Source organism: Furipterus horrens, unplaced genomic scaffold, assembly GCF_987537825.1.
Source record: "Furipterus horrens unplaced genomic scaffold, mFurHor1.1.pri manual_scaffold_12, whole genome shotgun sequence".
Taxonomy (NCBI): domain Eukaryota; kingdom Metazoa; phylum Chordata; class Mammalia; order Chiroptera; family Furipteridae; genus Furipterus; species Furipterus horrens.
This window is the reverse complement of record NW_028327182.1, coordinates 54,869,557-54,885,731: the sequence shown is the minus strand read 5'-3', so window position 1 is coordinate 54,885,731 and position 16,175 is coordinate 54,869,557. Positions and strand designations below refer to the sequence as shown.

The 16,175-nt window shown below is 41.0% G+C and overlaps 1 protein-coding gene across 4 annotated transcripts in view; it reads right to left on the bottom strand.

Annotated features, from left to right (window-relative positions):
• The window catches only part of FARP1 (FERM, ARH/RhoGEF and pleckstrin domain protein 1), a 370,189-nt gene that overhangs the window by 29,973 nt on the left and 324,041 nt on the right, over positions 1-16,175 (bottom strand). For all 4 annotated transcript variants that reach the window (XM_090258835.1, XM_090258837.1, XM_090258833.1 and 1 more), the window contains one exon: positions 15,870-16,003. In XM_090258835.1, the coding sequence (XP_090114961.1) occupies positions 15,870-16,003 (134 nt within the window). The remainder of the gene's footprint in view (positions 1-15,869; positions 16,004-16,175) is intronic.

Below are 16,175 nucleotides of genomic sequence, written 5' to 3'. Positions count from 1 at the left end.
GGGTAGGGAGGGTGCTAAATTCAAAAACTAACAAATTAGCCAGAGTAACAGATTACGATTATGCACAACTAAATGACTATAATTCATTCTGAGGAATGCGTGGTTAGGTGATGCCATCGTTGTGCCAACATCAGAGTGTGCACTTACTCAAATCTCGATGGTATAGCCTACTACATACCTGGGCCACATGGCATAACCTACTGCTCCTAGTCTACAAGCCTGTACAGTATGTTACTGTACAAACAACACAACATTGAATCAACACAAGAGAAATGATGCAGTCAAGAGACACGGTAAGCATGAGATGTATGAGGCTGCGGGTGGCATAACATGATATACTGTTTTATAGCAAACATTTTTTATAAGAAGATTACACTCTAAAATATAGTATGGTAAACACATACACCAGTAACATAGTAATTTATTATCAAGTATTATGTGCTGTACGTAATTGTATGTGCTATACTTTTATAGACTAACAGCACAGGTTTGTTGGCACCAGCATCACACCTCAAAGGCTTGAGTTATACATTGTGATATGGCATTAAGACGGCTATGTCACTAGGGCAATAGGAATTTTTAGCTGCATTATAATCTTATGGGACCACCATCATGTATGTGGTCCATTACTAACTGAAATGTCATTATGTGGTGTATGAATGTGTATTAATTTATATATATATTAGTTGCATGCAATATATGTGGATTTCAACATTCTTTGATGGATTTCTATATCCATTGAAATGCCTAGAGTGGAAAATCCCATTAATTTGAATATTAATTCACATCCCTACTCACGGGAAAGATGTTTGTGCAAGAGCTGTTTTCTTTCACTCAGGTTTCCCTTGGGCAGCTACAGATAAGATTCATCCTGCCCACTGGCACTATCAGCATATACCCGGTTCCTGTTCTCAGCTATCTCGTGCCCATCAGTTACACTACTGGATTGATTAAAGTGATGCTTTTTCTTATTCTGAGGTTTAACACTAGATCCAGTTTAATTAGAGGAGCAAAAGTTATAATCCACTCCTGAGCAGGCTTGACAAGACCCAGATGAGAACTGATGTGGTCACCTGGGTTCCTGTTAATGAGCCACATATTAAAATGCAGCAAAACAGCAGTTTCAAACTCTTTAGTGACCTGGAGAGTGCTCTCTCTCAAGTGTTTTCCACCTATGATTCAGGCAACTATTAATACCATTTATATTTTCTAAGAAATGAAGCTTGCTCTCAAAGCACAGGGACCTTTATTCCTGACTGGAATAAAGCAGATAATCCAAGAAAAATCAGCTACCACATATGACTGGCAACATGCAATTTTACTCATGTATGACAAGGAAACAGTCACCAACAACCATCTTCCTTGGAACCCTAGGTGGACAGTGGAAAGCAGGGTGGGGCAGAATATAGTGGGAATATCAGTGTCCCTGAAGCATCTTTTTTGCCTTTGAAACCAAAAATATTAAGTTTTAAATCTTCAGTAAATTCATATGTATATGGTAAATATACAAGTGATTCTCCCTTACGGTATACCCATAATACATATCTTGCCCTAACTTCCTTTTATCTTTCTTTCATTGTGTATTCTTCCAAGCCATCTTCCTGGTAGACCACACTGCCTTGTCTCCAATGAGATTCACTGCTATTTACTTTGAGAGCGGCGATTTTTAAACCCCTTGTGTATAGTTTTGTTTTTACAACCAATGAATATCTTCCAACAAAAGTTTTTACACAGAAGTCATAGCCCTGATCTGGCTGACGCAGGGAATGGGGGGCTCACAGAAGTGCCCTTAAGTTCTGTTGTGGTTTTTTTTTATTTTTATAACTACCTCAAGGACTCCAGGTTCTAGGAAGGTAGGTGGTGAAGGACATAGTGTACTGGGCCTTCATTCATAATGGGAGAGGAAGACTGCATCCATCGTCTTTCCCACTCCATGGTGCCCCTCCTTCAAGCCTCGAAAATTATGCTATCCAGTACAGTATCCACATATGATTATTTAAATGTTTTACTTTTAAGTATATTTTATTATGTTATTACAGTAGTCCCAATTTCTTTTCCTTTCGCTCCCCTTTGCCCAGTATCCCCCTTCCCTCCAGCAATCCCAAACCCCTCTTAGTTCATGTCCATGGGTCGTGCATATAAGTTCTTTGGCTTCACCCTTTCCTATATTATCCTTAACTTCTATTTTGTACCAACCAATTACACTATTTAGTCCCTGCACCATTTCACCATTTCTCCCCTTTCCCCCTCCCAGCTGATAACCCTGCAAATGATCCCCATACCTATGATTCTGTTCCTGTTCTGGTTGTTTGCTTACTTTGTTTTTGTTTTAATTTTTTAAGATTCAGTTGTTGATAGTTGTGAGTTCGTTGTCATTTTAATGTTCATAGTGTTGATCTTCTTTTTCTTAAATAAGTCCTTTTAACATTTCATATAATAATGGCTTGGTGATGATGAACTCCTTTATTTTTACCTTCTCTGGGAAGCACTTTATCTGCCCTTCCATTCAAAACAATAGCTTTGCTGGATGGAGTAGTCTTGGTTGTAGGTCCTTGTTCTTCATTACATTGAATACTTCTTGCCAGTCCCTTCTTGCTGCAAAGTTTCTTTTGAGAAATCAGCTGATAGTCTGATAGGCACCCATTTATAGGTAACTCTCTGCTTTTCTCTTGCTGATTTTAAGATTCTCTCTTTATCTTGAAACTTTGGCATTTTAATTATGTGACTTGGTGTGGTCCTTTTTGGGTCTAGCTTCTTTGGGACTCCCTGTGCTTTCTGGACTTGTATGTCTATTTCTTCCACCAAATTTGGTAAGTTTTTCTTCATTATTTTTTCACATAAACTTTCGATTTCTTGCTCTTCCTCTTCTCCTTCTAGCATCCCTATTGTTCGGATGTTGGCATGTTTAAAGTTGTCCCAGAGGTTTCTAAGCCTCTCCTCATTTTTTTCAATTCTTGTTTTCTCATTTTGTACTGGTTGACTGTTTTTTTCTCCCTTATGTTCCAAATCATTGATTTGAACCCCGGTTTCCTTCTTTTCACCATTGGTTTTGTGTGGATTTTCCTTTGTTTCACTTGGCATAGTCTTCACTTCTTCCCTCATGTGTTTGTCATACTTAAGCACATCTGTCAAGTCTGTGAGCATCTTTATCACCAGTGTTTTGAACTCTTCATGTTAGGTTGTCTATTTCCTCATTTGTTAGGTTGGCTATCTCATCGCTTAGTTCTCCCACTGGAACCTTGATCTGCTCCCTCTTTTGGGCCATACTTCTCTGTCTCCTCATCTTGATAGGCTCCTGTGTTTGTTTGCCTCTGTGTCTTAGGTAGAGTTATCACACCTGTTATGTTGTAAGATGTGGCGCCTTAGGTATTTATCAGTACAGGGTGACCCGTTTCAACATGTTGTGGCACTGTGTGTGGGGGAAGGGTCTGAGAGGGAACAATGCTGCTTGCTCAGCACTCTCCCCTTTTCCCACTTCTGTTCGAGCCTGGTGCCACTCTAGGTATTGCCCTGGCCGTTGTTCCCAGAGTGGGTGGGTTTGCGGACGTTCTAGGACCATGGGGGCCCTTTAAACAAGCGGACTCTGCTGAGAGACCAGCAGTTTCTTCCTCTGGCCTAACCCACACTGGTTTGCAGTCGGAAGAAATGAGGCTTTATTTTCCCCAGCGCTGGGACTGTGACCTACATGGTTTGGTCTGGTGCTGGGAGTGCTCCCCAGGTGTCCTTCTCGACTTTTTAAAATGTTTGACTGCACTTTCTGCCGGCCTGCCGCTGGCCTACTGCTGCCGCCACCACACTGTGTCCTCTCTGCCCTGGCTCCACCCCTCCTACCTGTCTGGATGAGTATTTCTTCTTTGTATCTTTGTTTTGTTGGACTTCCATGAAGTTCGATTTTCTGGAACTTCTGGTTGTCTCTAGTTTTGAGGTAGTTATATTTCTGCTTAGTTGTGGAGGGAGATGCAGTGTGTCTGTCTAGGCCTCCATCTTGGCTGGAAGTCTAGTTATTTAAATTTTAGCTTCACTTAGAATGAAATGAAACTTAAAGATCCAGTTCTTCCCATGGACATGGACAATGGGGTGGAGAATGACTGGGAGAAGGCGTGGGCTGGGTGCGTGTGGGAGCAATGGGAAGAAAATGGGACAACTGTAATAGAAAAACAATTTAAAAAAAATCCAGTTCCTCAGCCACACTAGCCATATTTCAAGTGCTCAATAGCTCCAATATGCCTAATATATTGCATAATGCAAACATAGAGTATTTCCATTATTATAGTAAGTTCATTGGAAAGCACTGCTTTAGATAAAACCAGAGAACAAGTAATGTTAATAATTACTTCTTGAGCCCCCAGACTCATTTATGGCCTCCAGGGAAAGTAAGAAAATGGGTGTACTCTTACATAGCTTTGTTCTGAATAACTTCTGGCAAGGCACTCTCGCTTTCAGAGCCTCATTTGCCATTGGAGGGAACATGAGGACAATTCCGCAAGACTGTTTTGATTGTCAAATGAGACATTTTAAAGGAAAACGCTTTAAAAGATACTGAAAAAAGAAAAAGTAAGGTGCTTTACTATATGCATATTTCCAGTCTTAAAGCTATGATTTTCTTTTAACACCTCTAGAATAACAACAACGGTTTCTGTTCTGAGAAAAGTGCCAGATACTCACTGATCTGTCTCAGCATAAGTAAAAATAAAACAGGGTCTCTCCCCAGGCCCCACTATCTAATCTTATCAGGCTGGTTCTGGTTGTGTTCTTGATGCAGAACAGAGCACAGGATGTAAGCAGAACACCAGCCCTAGAAGAATGGGAACTATAGCCCGTTTTGTTCACTGAGCAGTGAGAAAGAGGAGGGATGCAATAAATACTTGTTGAATAAACAAGAGAAGACCCTGGCTACCCTGGCTATGTTTGCTGACATACGCATTTGGATGGATCCTGCTGCAAATGAACAAAAAGAAAAGCAAAAGAACCTAGGCTCTTTTGTTGGTTGATGGCATTAATAGAAGGAAGATTATAGCTCTCAGGACTGTATCAAAGTGGGGTGGGCTGCAAATATTTTACTGGGGAAGGTTGTGGCTGTGTGTTGACTACCACTGTGTTCTAGAAATTGTGCCAAATGCTTCACAAACTCCTCTCCTTCATCCTTCATAGGCAAGATATCACTATCTCCACTCTGCAAATAAAGAAATGGAGGTTAGAAAGGCTCAGTGACTTGCCCAAGGACACCCAGTAGTAAGGAAGGATGAAACTGGGATTTGAAGTAAGGGCTTTCTGACTTCAAGGCCCGCTTTTTCTTTACTACTAAAGTCTAAAATTGACAGTGTAAATACACAGGCCACCGCTCAAGGTTCTTAAGTGCTGAGATGGCTCCTGCCACCAAAACTCCAAGTGTGTAACAGAAGGAAGAGTGTCACAACCTCATCCCATCCACATGGTCTGTGTATGGTTTGGCAGGAAAGGCAGAAGTGGCACAAGCTGGCAGGTTGCACAGGGCTGAGGTTTCCAAGGAGCCAGGAAGTTTTTCTCACATTACAAGTGAACAGCAAGCAATGAGGCTGCTTCTTAGAGTTCTCTCCCTCTAAATGTTAGGTCTAAAGTCATGCATGGTAGTTTATTATTAAGTTATGCCATGAATTTTGCATGTGAATATGATTTTAGATGTATAAAAGCACTGTCCAGCCTTACTTGCCAGGCCTCCTCTGCTTCAAACCTTTTGAAACACTACCATCGTAAACTTATAACTCTTTAGGATTTACCTCTGAGGAAACCAAGACATTTTCATGCAATTGTTTTGTAAGTATTTCGAGCGACTACTGTGTGACAGGCCCTGTGTTCATTATGGTATTGAATACTATTCCCTCTTTATTCTTTAGATCAATGCTGTCCAAAAGAACTTGCTGTGATGACAGAAATATATATTTTTAAAATATCTGCTATCCAATACAGTTAGCCACTCACCGCATGTGGCTAATAAGCCCTTGAAATGTTGCTAGTGTTGCTGAGAAAATAAATTTTTATTTTGATTTACATTATGTTAATTTAAATTGCTACAAGTGGCTAGTGGCTACTACATTGGACAGTACAGTGTAAGGTGTCCTTGTTTATCATTTACTTACATTGTTTTGCATTTGTAAACTGTCTCAAAATCTTTGAGAAAGACGAGGCATAAAAGGATTGAAAACCACATAAAAATGAACTCTAATAAGATTTGTGATGCACTTTATAAACGACAAATCATTCATCAAACAAGCAAACATCACTCTGAGTTCCAGTCTAGATGAAGTGGCTCAGGAATGGTTGTTTCTGGAGGATTCTGCAGTCTAGACTGTGGAGTGAGACATGAACATAAGGAACTGAGATTGTCATGGGAATTCAGAGGAGAGATGGAGATTGGAGGTGGGAGAGGGGAGAGAGGAATCATGGCTTCTGAACTGGGCTAACTAAGTTTTTTAGGTAGAAAAATCAATGCCATTAATTGGCTTTGCTAGATTAAGGAGTGATTTGGGATTCCAGTCACACAGAGTTGTAACCCTGATTCCCTACTCATGACTGAAATCATGGCTGCTGGAACACTGGGACCGTTTACATCCTGTAAGGCAGTGGGAGAGATCACTCAAGAATGTTCCACAAGAAAAGGCACTGCAGTTGATTTTATGCTAAAAGAAATGAAAAAGTTTTCATTGGCCCTTGTAAATGTACTGTAGTAACATAGGAGACCTCCACAGTGTAGTAGTAATTATCACTCCGGTAAATAATGACAAGGGATTCTCCACAGTCAATCCACCTTTACAAATATTTTGATCTTGGGCAATAACAAAATAATACAGGAACCAGATCCTTTCCTTATATGGATATGGGAAGTAGTTTACAAAGAACAACTTCAGGGGGACCAAAGCTTTTGTATCATATAAACTATTTACATGGGCAAGGCCAACATTGTACAGCGGTCACCATAGGCAACCTTCCAAAAGTATGGTGCTGGGTCTGGCCTGTCCTTCCTAGTGATGCAGAGGTGAAGCCTGCATGGTGGTGTTGACTTTCAGGATTGAGGGGAAGGGTGGGGTACATGTGTGCACACATGTGAAACACAGTGTGTTCTCAGGCCTGGTTCAAATACCTGCCTCAATCACAAGTGGACAAGAGGATGTTATGAGAAACTGCTTCTGATTTAAGGTGGAGCTACATTTCTGGAGAGTGGAGAAGACTGGGTGGTGGTGACTACAGGAGATCCTGGGGGCCTGTAAGAACAACAGTATCCCAGCCTGCCCTGCTTACAGGAACCGAAGGGTGCGAGCACAAGCTCCTGAAAACAGGCTGTTCCAAACACAGAGCTCCTTTCCAGCATTTCCCATAATGATCCTAACTTAAACATAGGTCAGAGAAGGCAATGAGTTTTAACATCAAAGATTTCCTCTCAGTAAAAAAGTGCAACATCGCACCAACTGGGATGATTGCCCCAAACACCTACTTACTAGGTCACTTTTGAAAGATAAAAAGTCTATTTCACTTCCCATCTGCTGAGTGTTAAAGCCCTATGACCTCCCAGACTATTGGGAAATAAAACAGCAGTGGAAGATAAAAAGAGCCTCCACTGAGGAACAAGATAAAAAGTAAAATGTGAGTATTGTAAGGCCTGCACTCAGATGAAAAAGGCACCTGGTAAACCCCACCCCACCCCCAAAAGAGTCTGAATCAAGCTGAGCTCTCCCCTCAGTGTAAGAATGGTTTTAGCTTTTAATGGAGGTCCCCAGTTCAATTTAACCAGTCAACACTGACTAGGGCAGAATGGAAGCATTTCAATGAACAAGCGCACTACCTTCTGAGGTCCATGTGCCAACATCCTGAGCTTCAAATGAGTTCTTTCAAGGAAACTCTTGGCCGGTGTCCTACACACAGTCACTGTACTGTCCAGGTGCTCTGATGCAAGGCACTGTTTTGAAGTCTCTGGTTATATATTATAAATATATATAATTTATCATCTTAATCATTTTTAAGTGTATAGCTGTGACCTTAAGTATGTTCACATTGTTATGCATCCACCACCATCAACCATCTTCAGAATTTTTCCATCTTCCCAAACCAAAACTCCACATATCTTGAAAAGTAACTCCCCCTTTCCCTCCCCGGCCCCTGGCAACTACCATTCTATTTTTTATCTCTATGAATTTAATGCGGAGTCATACAATATTTGTCCTTTGGTGACTGGCTTATTCCACTTTGCTGAATGTTGTAGCGTATGTCAGAATGTCCTTCCTTTCTAAGGCTGAATAACATTCCAGTGAGTGCTATCCCACATTTTAAAAAAATCTATTCATGAGGCAGTGGACATCTGGGTGGTCTCCACCTTTTGGTTATTGTGAATAATGCACTAGGAACATTGATGTACAAGTATCTGAGTAACTTGTTTCATTCTTTAGATATAATATATCTAGGAGTGGGATTACTGGATCAAATGGTAATTCTAAGTTTAATTTTTTTGAGAAAAGTATTTATTTTTGTCCTATGATTGCTCACTGGTGCTAATATAAAAATGTTCCATTTTGGGGGGTGGGGTGGGGATGAAACAATTTTCTGACCACTCAGTCATCTCCACTCCACTTCAGCCACTGGAGTGTCATAGTGGGACAAAAACACCCTCTAAAATTCCTGATTCCAACCTGCAAGAGTGTCACAGTCCTGAAAGAAAAGCTTCCTTTTGCTCCAGAGGGACCTCTGATCCCTAAGGATGCCCCTCTCACCTCTCCTTCCTGCAGAACTCCCTTCTGTCTCCAGCCTACTCCGCACACCAGGGTGCACCTTTATGAAACCCTCTCTGGCCTCCCAGTCATCACCCTCCAAGACCCACCCTCCTCTTCGTCCTCTACTCCTGTGTTCTTCCTTTTTTTCAAACCCCTGCCAGTTTCTTCCATTGCCTGTGCTGGCTCTGGCTCTGCCACAAATTACCCTTATGGGAAGTTGCCAAAAAGGTGTATTCAATATACCTGGCTCTCTTTAGTTTCATCATTTTCTTGCTCAAAGATTTGATTCTTCTTGGCAATAACTTCCAAAATCCACACCGCTGCAACTGATTTCTCTCCCAAGCCTGAGGCGAGCATTTTTAACTGCCTACAAGACTACATTACTGAGCCCTTAAAAATCAATGTGCTGCAAAGCAAGTTCATCTTCCTTCTGTTTTACTTGTTTCTTCCTTTCATAACCATCCTCCTAGTCGACTGGGCTCTAAGCTCAAAGACCTCCCCTTCCCTTCTCTGTCCCATGAGTTCTGACTTGCCGGCTCACTGACATCTCGACTTCCAGTCTTCCCAGCCCTCCTGACTAATTTCTGTATTCCTTCCAAGTGAACCACTTCAAGTTTCTTTGAAAAAATGCAGCTGATCTGTCATGGAAACAGTCTATGCCCACAGCCTATCAGAATGCCTCTTTGCATGACTCCTTCCTAGATCCCAGCTCCCTGCCAGCTGCAAGCAGAGTTTTGTACATTGCAGAATCCACCAAGGCACCCTGTACCAGAGCAGGTCTTCAGCCAGTTCTAGGGAATGACTTGGCTAGTTTGTGCTCAGTGCCTGCCAGTCATTTCAGGGCTGGTGTTTGGGACTCCTGCCTAAATGCCAAAGGTAGAAGTGGCTTTCTCTGAATGCATTTGAACATCTGAGTAAAACGTCCTTGCTTTTCTTTCAAAAGGATAAGCATTCTTCATGTTTTCAGAAGTCATCAAACCTATCTTTCCGCTTTTGAAGAAACAGAAACTTGGGCTTTGGTCAGGATGAAATGGTATATCCTTTTTTCAAGTGTGTTTACTTAGGAGAATGCAACATTTGAACAGGGGCAGGTGTGTTCACTGAGCTGAGGTTTAGCCTAATCATTTAGGAAAACTTCCTGGTAATTTTTCTCCCCTAGAATTTGTCACTGATGATGGAGTTATATAACAACCCAATGTAAGACTGCAAAAGAAAAGCATGGTGGCCGTCATTTAAGTATCAAATTTTGAGAACCTCGGGTGCATAGTAAACTTCAGATTTCTTTCCACTAATATTTAAAATATCAATGAATAAAGTCTGGAGTTTAGTTTATAGTAATGTACCAACCATGGTTTCTTAGTTTTGATGAATGTGCGTGATGATGTTAGAGGCTGACATTAGTGGAAGTGTAGGGAAGGGGGCAGAAACTACTGCCTTGGCAACTTTCCTCTAACTCTCAAATTATTCAAAATAAAAAGGTTATTTCAAAAAAACGATCAGCTTTCCCCCTTTCTATGTGTGGGGTAGAAGACTGAGCCCTTTATAAGCACTGTCTCATTTAGTTCATGTAAGAGCTATATGAAGTGGAAGCTGCACTCACGTTTTACAGATGAAGAAATGAAACTCTGCAAGCACCATGGACAGTGAGACACAGACCTCAGGTGGTGGTGCGATGAATGCGGATTGCAGCCATCCCAACCTATGTGAGCCAACCCATGTTTCTCATGTCATAGTACAAGTATATATATGCATACCTATACACACACATGCTTATACAGAATTTGTCAGTCAGTAACTCAGTGTGAACTCCTTTCTTGATTAACTTCTCTGTGTCCATTCTTCTCATTAAATATATTCTCTCAGAAGTTGCCTCTTCTGCACAGGCATTAATGGCCCACATGTCCTCCAAGGCAGAACTGGCAACACTCTGTGCCCACATCGGACATGGCACACACATCCATGAGAGGGCCTGGTCCTCCTTCCCCTACACGCCTGCCCCCTCCTCTGAGAATACAAGTCCCAGTGGGCAAAGCCTGATGCCCTCATATTAACTCACCCACCCACTCTTGCTTTCATTTATTGCTTGTAGAAGCAACAAGAGTCGTGACCAAAATGCAAATCAAAGAATCATCGAATCTCAAGTTTGTCTGGAGCACTCCACATCAGTTGTTATAGTGAAGGTACTCATTACAGTTATCTCAAGAAGCACTTTAAAAAACAAATTTCTGATTCAGAAGGGCTGGATGGGGCCTGGAAATCTGTATTTTTCCAAAACTCCCCTTTCCCCCAACCCCAGGTGACCCTGATGCACTGCCAGTTTTGGGGTTTTACCCAATAAATACCTTCTGGAAATAGCCATCCTCTGCTCAAGAAACCCCAAGGCGGAGAAGCTTATTACCTCATAAGGCAGCTTCTCACTGCTAAGATGCACTTTGTGTTAGGAAATCCTTTTCTATATTCAGACACAATATGCCTCTTTGGAAAGTCAATCCTTTGTTTCTGGTACAACTAGAAAGATGTGTACTCCCTTTTTCATATGATCAACCTAAAGAGTCACATTTTCTAAAAACTTCTCTCTTCTGGACCAAATGCCCATATTCCCAACAATCACTAATTTTTTTTAAATTTAATTTTCTTATTATATCATTTCAAATGTGAAATTCAGAATTGGGTAGAGTATTCTGAAGGAGGTCTGAACCTTCATGTTTCAAGGAGCAATTGTTTTCCATGCTCTGATCTCTTTCTAATGCAGTAGTCTAGGGCAAAGGTTCTTGACCCTGGCTACACACTGTAATCACCAGGGAAGCTTTAGTAACCACTGATGCTTAGGCCTCACCTTTCAGAGACTTGATATAACTGGACTGGGGTTCTGCCTGGAGAGCAAGATTCTTTAAGCCTCCAGGTGATTTTAATGAGAAGCCAATGTTGATAGCTCCATGTTATTCTATGGGCTCAAACTAAACTAATTCACATGCAGCCTTTTTGCCTTGAATCCCTGGCAAGCCAGGTCTTCCTCATTATGCATTCATAGAACTGGTTAGTTGAACTTAAGGGCAAACTTTAACATTTATTCCTGATAAACATTATTAATTTGGTTTGGGTCCACTGTTGTAAGGCTACTAAAGGTCATGTCAATTGAGCTGCTCATAGACTATCTGCTTTCTCTGGCTTTGAGTCTTTTATATGCTTACTGGTACTTAGTGTCAGAGAAGGAAAACTCTGATTCCAAAAAACCTCCGCTGCCTTGCGGCATACCTCTTCAGGGGAAAGGCTAAGGGAGTAAACCCCGACAGAAAATCCGGAGCCGGAGTCCCTAAGGCGGTTTGACGTTGTAGTCAACACCGGCAACTCCTGCGGCGCACCTGAACCCAAGCTGTATCGACTCCGTCTTTCCCTTGGACCCTTCAGCTGCGAAGAGAGGGGGGGTCTGCTGCATGGGCAACAGCAGACCCTCCATATTACCCTGCCCAGGCTCTGTAGCTTCAGCGTCATCACAAGATGTCGATTCAACACGGGAGGAGACAGATACCATGTCACTCCCGAGTCGGACTGCACAGCCATTCTCGGCGGTGCAGATAGACTCTTAAGAAGCTACACCATCGTCTCTCGAGACGGATGGCTGCCGATGATGACGATGATGACTTAGTGTAAAACATGAACAAAATTATAGATCTCTGAAAGATAATATACTGAAAATTCTTTGAAAAAGAAATGACAGAGGTGTTTTTTAAGCAATTGGATATTCTTTCATACATAAGGTCCAGATTATAAAGATTTATGGTCACGGATAAATCCAAGGATATGGCATTTATTCCTAGAATGAAATACAGCTCTTCAAAGTTCTCTCTGGTGGCAAGAGCTAGCTAAAGCCACCATGCTGGGTTGCTAGGTACTGTCAATTGATGATACATCCTATGTGTGACCTTCCCAACATTAATTAAATCAACTGTCATGTGGACTAAACCTGCTGCAGTGACACCAGCTCAAGATACTCGGAGCCTACAGTGTACACAGGTATATACCGTTTTCTGTGTCCTCCAGTCTATGGTCAGTGACCATGTGTTTCAACCCACAGATCATTCTTACCCATGTTTCTGCAGCTCACATGCTGCCTTTTCTCTTCAGTAATGATGTTATTCACCTAATTCCTGTAGCAATCTGCCACACAGATGTGAAATGTTGGGATGGTAACAATTTAAACATGACAACTTATCCTGCTGGGTTGGAAAAGTTAAAAATATGCTTGTTCAAGGTCTAAACAAAAGTGGTCATTAATTCTTATAGCATTAATGAAATCTTTCTTTCAAATGTAAAGGGGGTAGCATTGGCTGTGACTATGAAGCTGTCGGTAACTCTGAGAGCCCTTTGATCTGATGGAGCCTGAGCCCCTATGGTTTGCATACCAGACTCTGGGCTTACATTGTATCCATTTCCCTGTTCTGATGGGGGCTGGGGAAGGAAACACCATGATAAGGTGTGGAATCTGCTGCTGCGACTGGGAAGGGAGCCCACCTGGTGGTGAACAGAGCCTGGGGTGCAGGCTGGGAGTGATCATAGTTTGTGGGTTTCCTGCAGAATGTTCAGGAGTGTCTTTCCCTGCTGCTCTGGTGCTGAGCTATATCGCCTCCTCTAAGGTTGACTCATTGGGGAGGAGTCTGGCATCCAGCTTCAGGCAGAGTTGGTGAGAAATTTATACTAATTTGGAGAAGCAAGGGCAACTGTTGGTCCTTCAGAGCATAAGCAGGGAACCCAGCTTTCCCATGTGAACAGTGGGGCTGTGGCTAGAAGGCGAGCTGGCTTAGCTGCTGCGCCAGATTCTCCTGAGCATCTCCTAAAGTTACTACCGGCAAAATATCCTCTGTGTGGTCTGGTGCGTTTCTTTGGCAACCTTAATAATTTTTTATTTGCTAATTTTTATTTTATTTTTTTCTATTAGAGTTGACATTCAATATTATTTTGCTACCTTAATGATTAAGGAACACTGTCAGTTTTATGAATATATGCTCAAAGATCTGGTTTAGAAGAAAAGGATTAGAATAGCATGCAGGAAGGCTGTTAATAACAGTAAAACCATTTTTGGATGGAGATCAGACATCTATTCATGGAATACCTCAATTTTGTTTCTTTTGGAGAGAAATAATAGTTTTAAGTTTGTTCTACTTTTTCTTTTTTACCTCATTACCTAAAAGCAAATGATGTCTGTATATGGGGCAAAGGGTCAGTATAATATATTTTTCAATGTTTTTTTTTTTTATCAGCTGTTTTGCATGTAAAGTGAAAACTGTAAACGTTTGCAATAAATAATTTCTAAAAAAAGAAGAAAAAAGAAAAAAAGGATGTTTTGAGTCTATGGGAAGATTAAAACTATATTAACATACATCTCACTGGCCAGAAAACACTGTTAATTGATTTCTCCAGAGTCATACAGCCTTTGAGTCCATTATGGAAGCATCATTGAATTTTGTAGGAATGATGAGGCAACGTGGCAGAACACAATCAGAAGTTTCCAGGTAAACAAACTTGGGAAAGTAAAATAAAGTTAGATTTTGCAGAATTTTTCTTTTTTAAATTTTGAAAAGTGGTATTTCTCTTATATTCAACAGCACTAACCTGGAGTGAGACTTTAAAGTGACATTTTTACTCTCTCTCCATGTTCAGTGAGGCTGCTGCTGTACCTATTATTTCTTGATCCTGGCTATACTCTCCTCCCTGGGGACCTTAGGCAAGTCTCCCACTTTTCTATCTCAGGATAGAGAAATCCACAGAATTATCTCCAGGTATAAAGAACAAACGAAGCTGGATGCCTGAGCACATTTGCTTCATAGCACAGGAGAACAGCTCTGCTAACCTGTTAAGTTGATGCTTGAATCCCATGATCTTAGGATCACCTGGAGCAAGACAACTTCTTCCCAGCTTCTTCAGGTGCTATAGTCACTAATGCCCTGGAGACTACTTTTAACCAAATTCTTTTTTTTTTTTTTAAACAAATTTTTTTAAATTATTTATTTATTTGTTAATTTATTTATTTTTAGAGAGAGGGGAAAGGAGAAAGAGAGAGAGAGAAACATCACTGTGAGGTTGCCCCTCACATGCCCCCAACTGGGGACCTGATGTGCAACCTAGTCATGTGCCCTGACTGGGAATCGAACCAGCGACACTTGGCTCGCAGGCCGAAGCTCCATCCACTAAGCCACAGCAGCCAGGGCACTTTTAACCAAATTCTTACCTGCAGTGAGGATACAGCATACAATGGGTGCCATTTCTGACAAAAATATGGTAGAACCATTTTGCTACTTTTCTCCTGGCATTTAAAAAATGTGTGTTTAGTAGTCAACTCCCCGTGTATCTACATATAACAGTCTTAACAAACCTGTAATAATTTTTCTCAGAAAGGTTCTATTTTAGCTAAGGATATTACAGAGATTTTGCATTCTACAGCATACAGTCTTTCCTGAGTTTTTGCACCACACTCTTTTCCTATATTAATGTTCACTTGGTTTAATAAAACTGATGTAACATTATTTTTAACCAATCTGCTATTCATGGACATTTAGGTAGTTTCTAATGTTTTAATCCTGCCATAAATATCTTTGTCATATGTCATTTCATATATTAGAATGCATCCTTAAGATAAACTCCTAGGAGTGGGATTTAAGGTAAAAGAGGGAAGTGTGTGTGGCACGCAGGGCTCTGTATTTTTCAAAGCACTTTTAAATACCATGAAATGTAATATAGAAAACTCCATCATGAGACATACAGATACTTAACAAATGATTATAAAGCAAGCATCAGTGAAATATTACCAACACCCCTTAAAGTCCCTCTTATGCAGAGGGACTTACTTAACCTGCATTGTCCTTCCAGAAGTAACTACTACCTTTATTTTGTGATATTCATTTAATTATTATATGAAAACATGCATCTTGAAGGTAAAAATATTTAGGATGTGATCTAAATACATGTGGAATCTAACTGAACATCATTTTCAGGTTGGGTTGTCTTAAGCCAGGTTCTTGCTCTTATTTTTTCTCATGACTGCTGCTTATAAGGAACAACATAAAAATAACATTGGAAATAGAAAGAGGAGAGAGGTGGGGGTGAAATATAATTATTAAATATAACTGTACTGACCACAGGGCTAGTCGTTGCTCAATTTCCTTGAGAAAATTTGTATGAAATTTATGCAAAGTTTCAAAATTTGGGAATATGAGACTTTTCAATGTTTCAGGCATGGAGTCCTCTTTGCTCACTGTGCTCTGAAACCACTGGGAATAGAAAGAGAACACATGGAATTAGAAGCATAAAGATGAATGATGAGTGTTTGCAGTTCTTCAAAAGCAATGCTGCAGCCAACTCTGCCTGGAAAACAAAGGTCTTTACTACTGGGTTTGGAGCATTTCGGGAGCATCATGGGCTTTCAGGCTTCCCTCCTTGTCC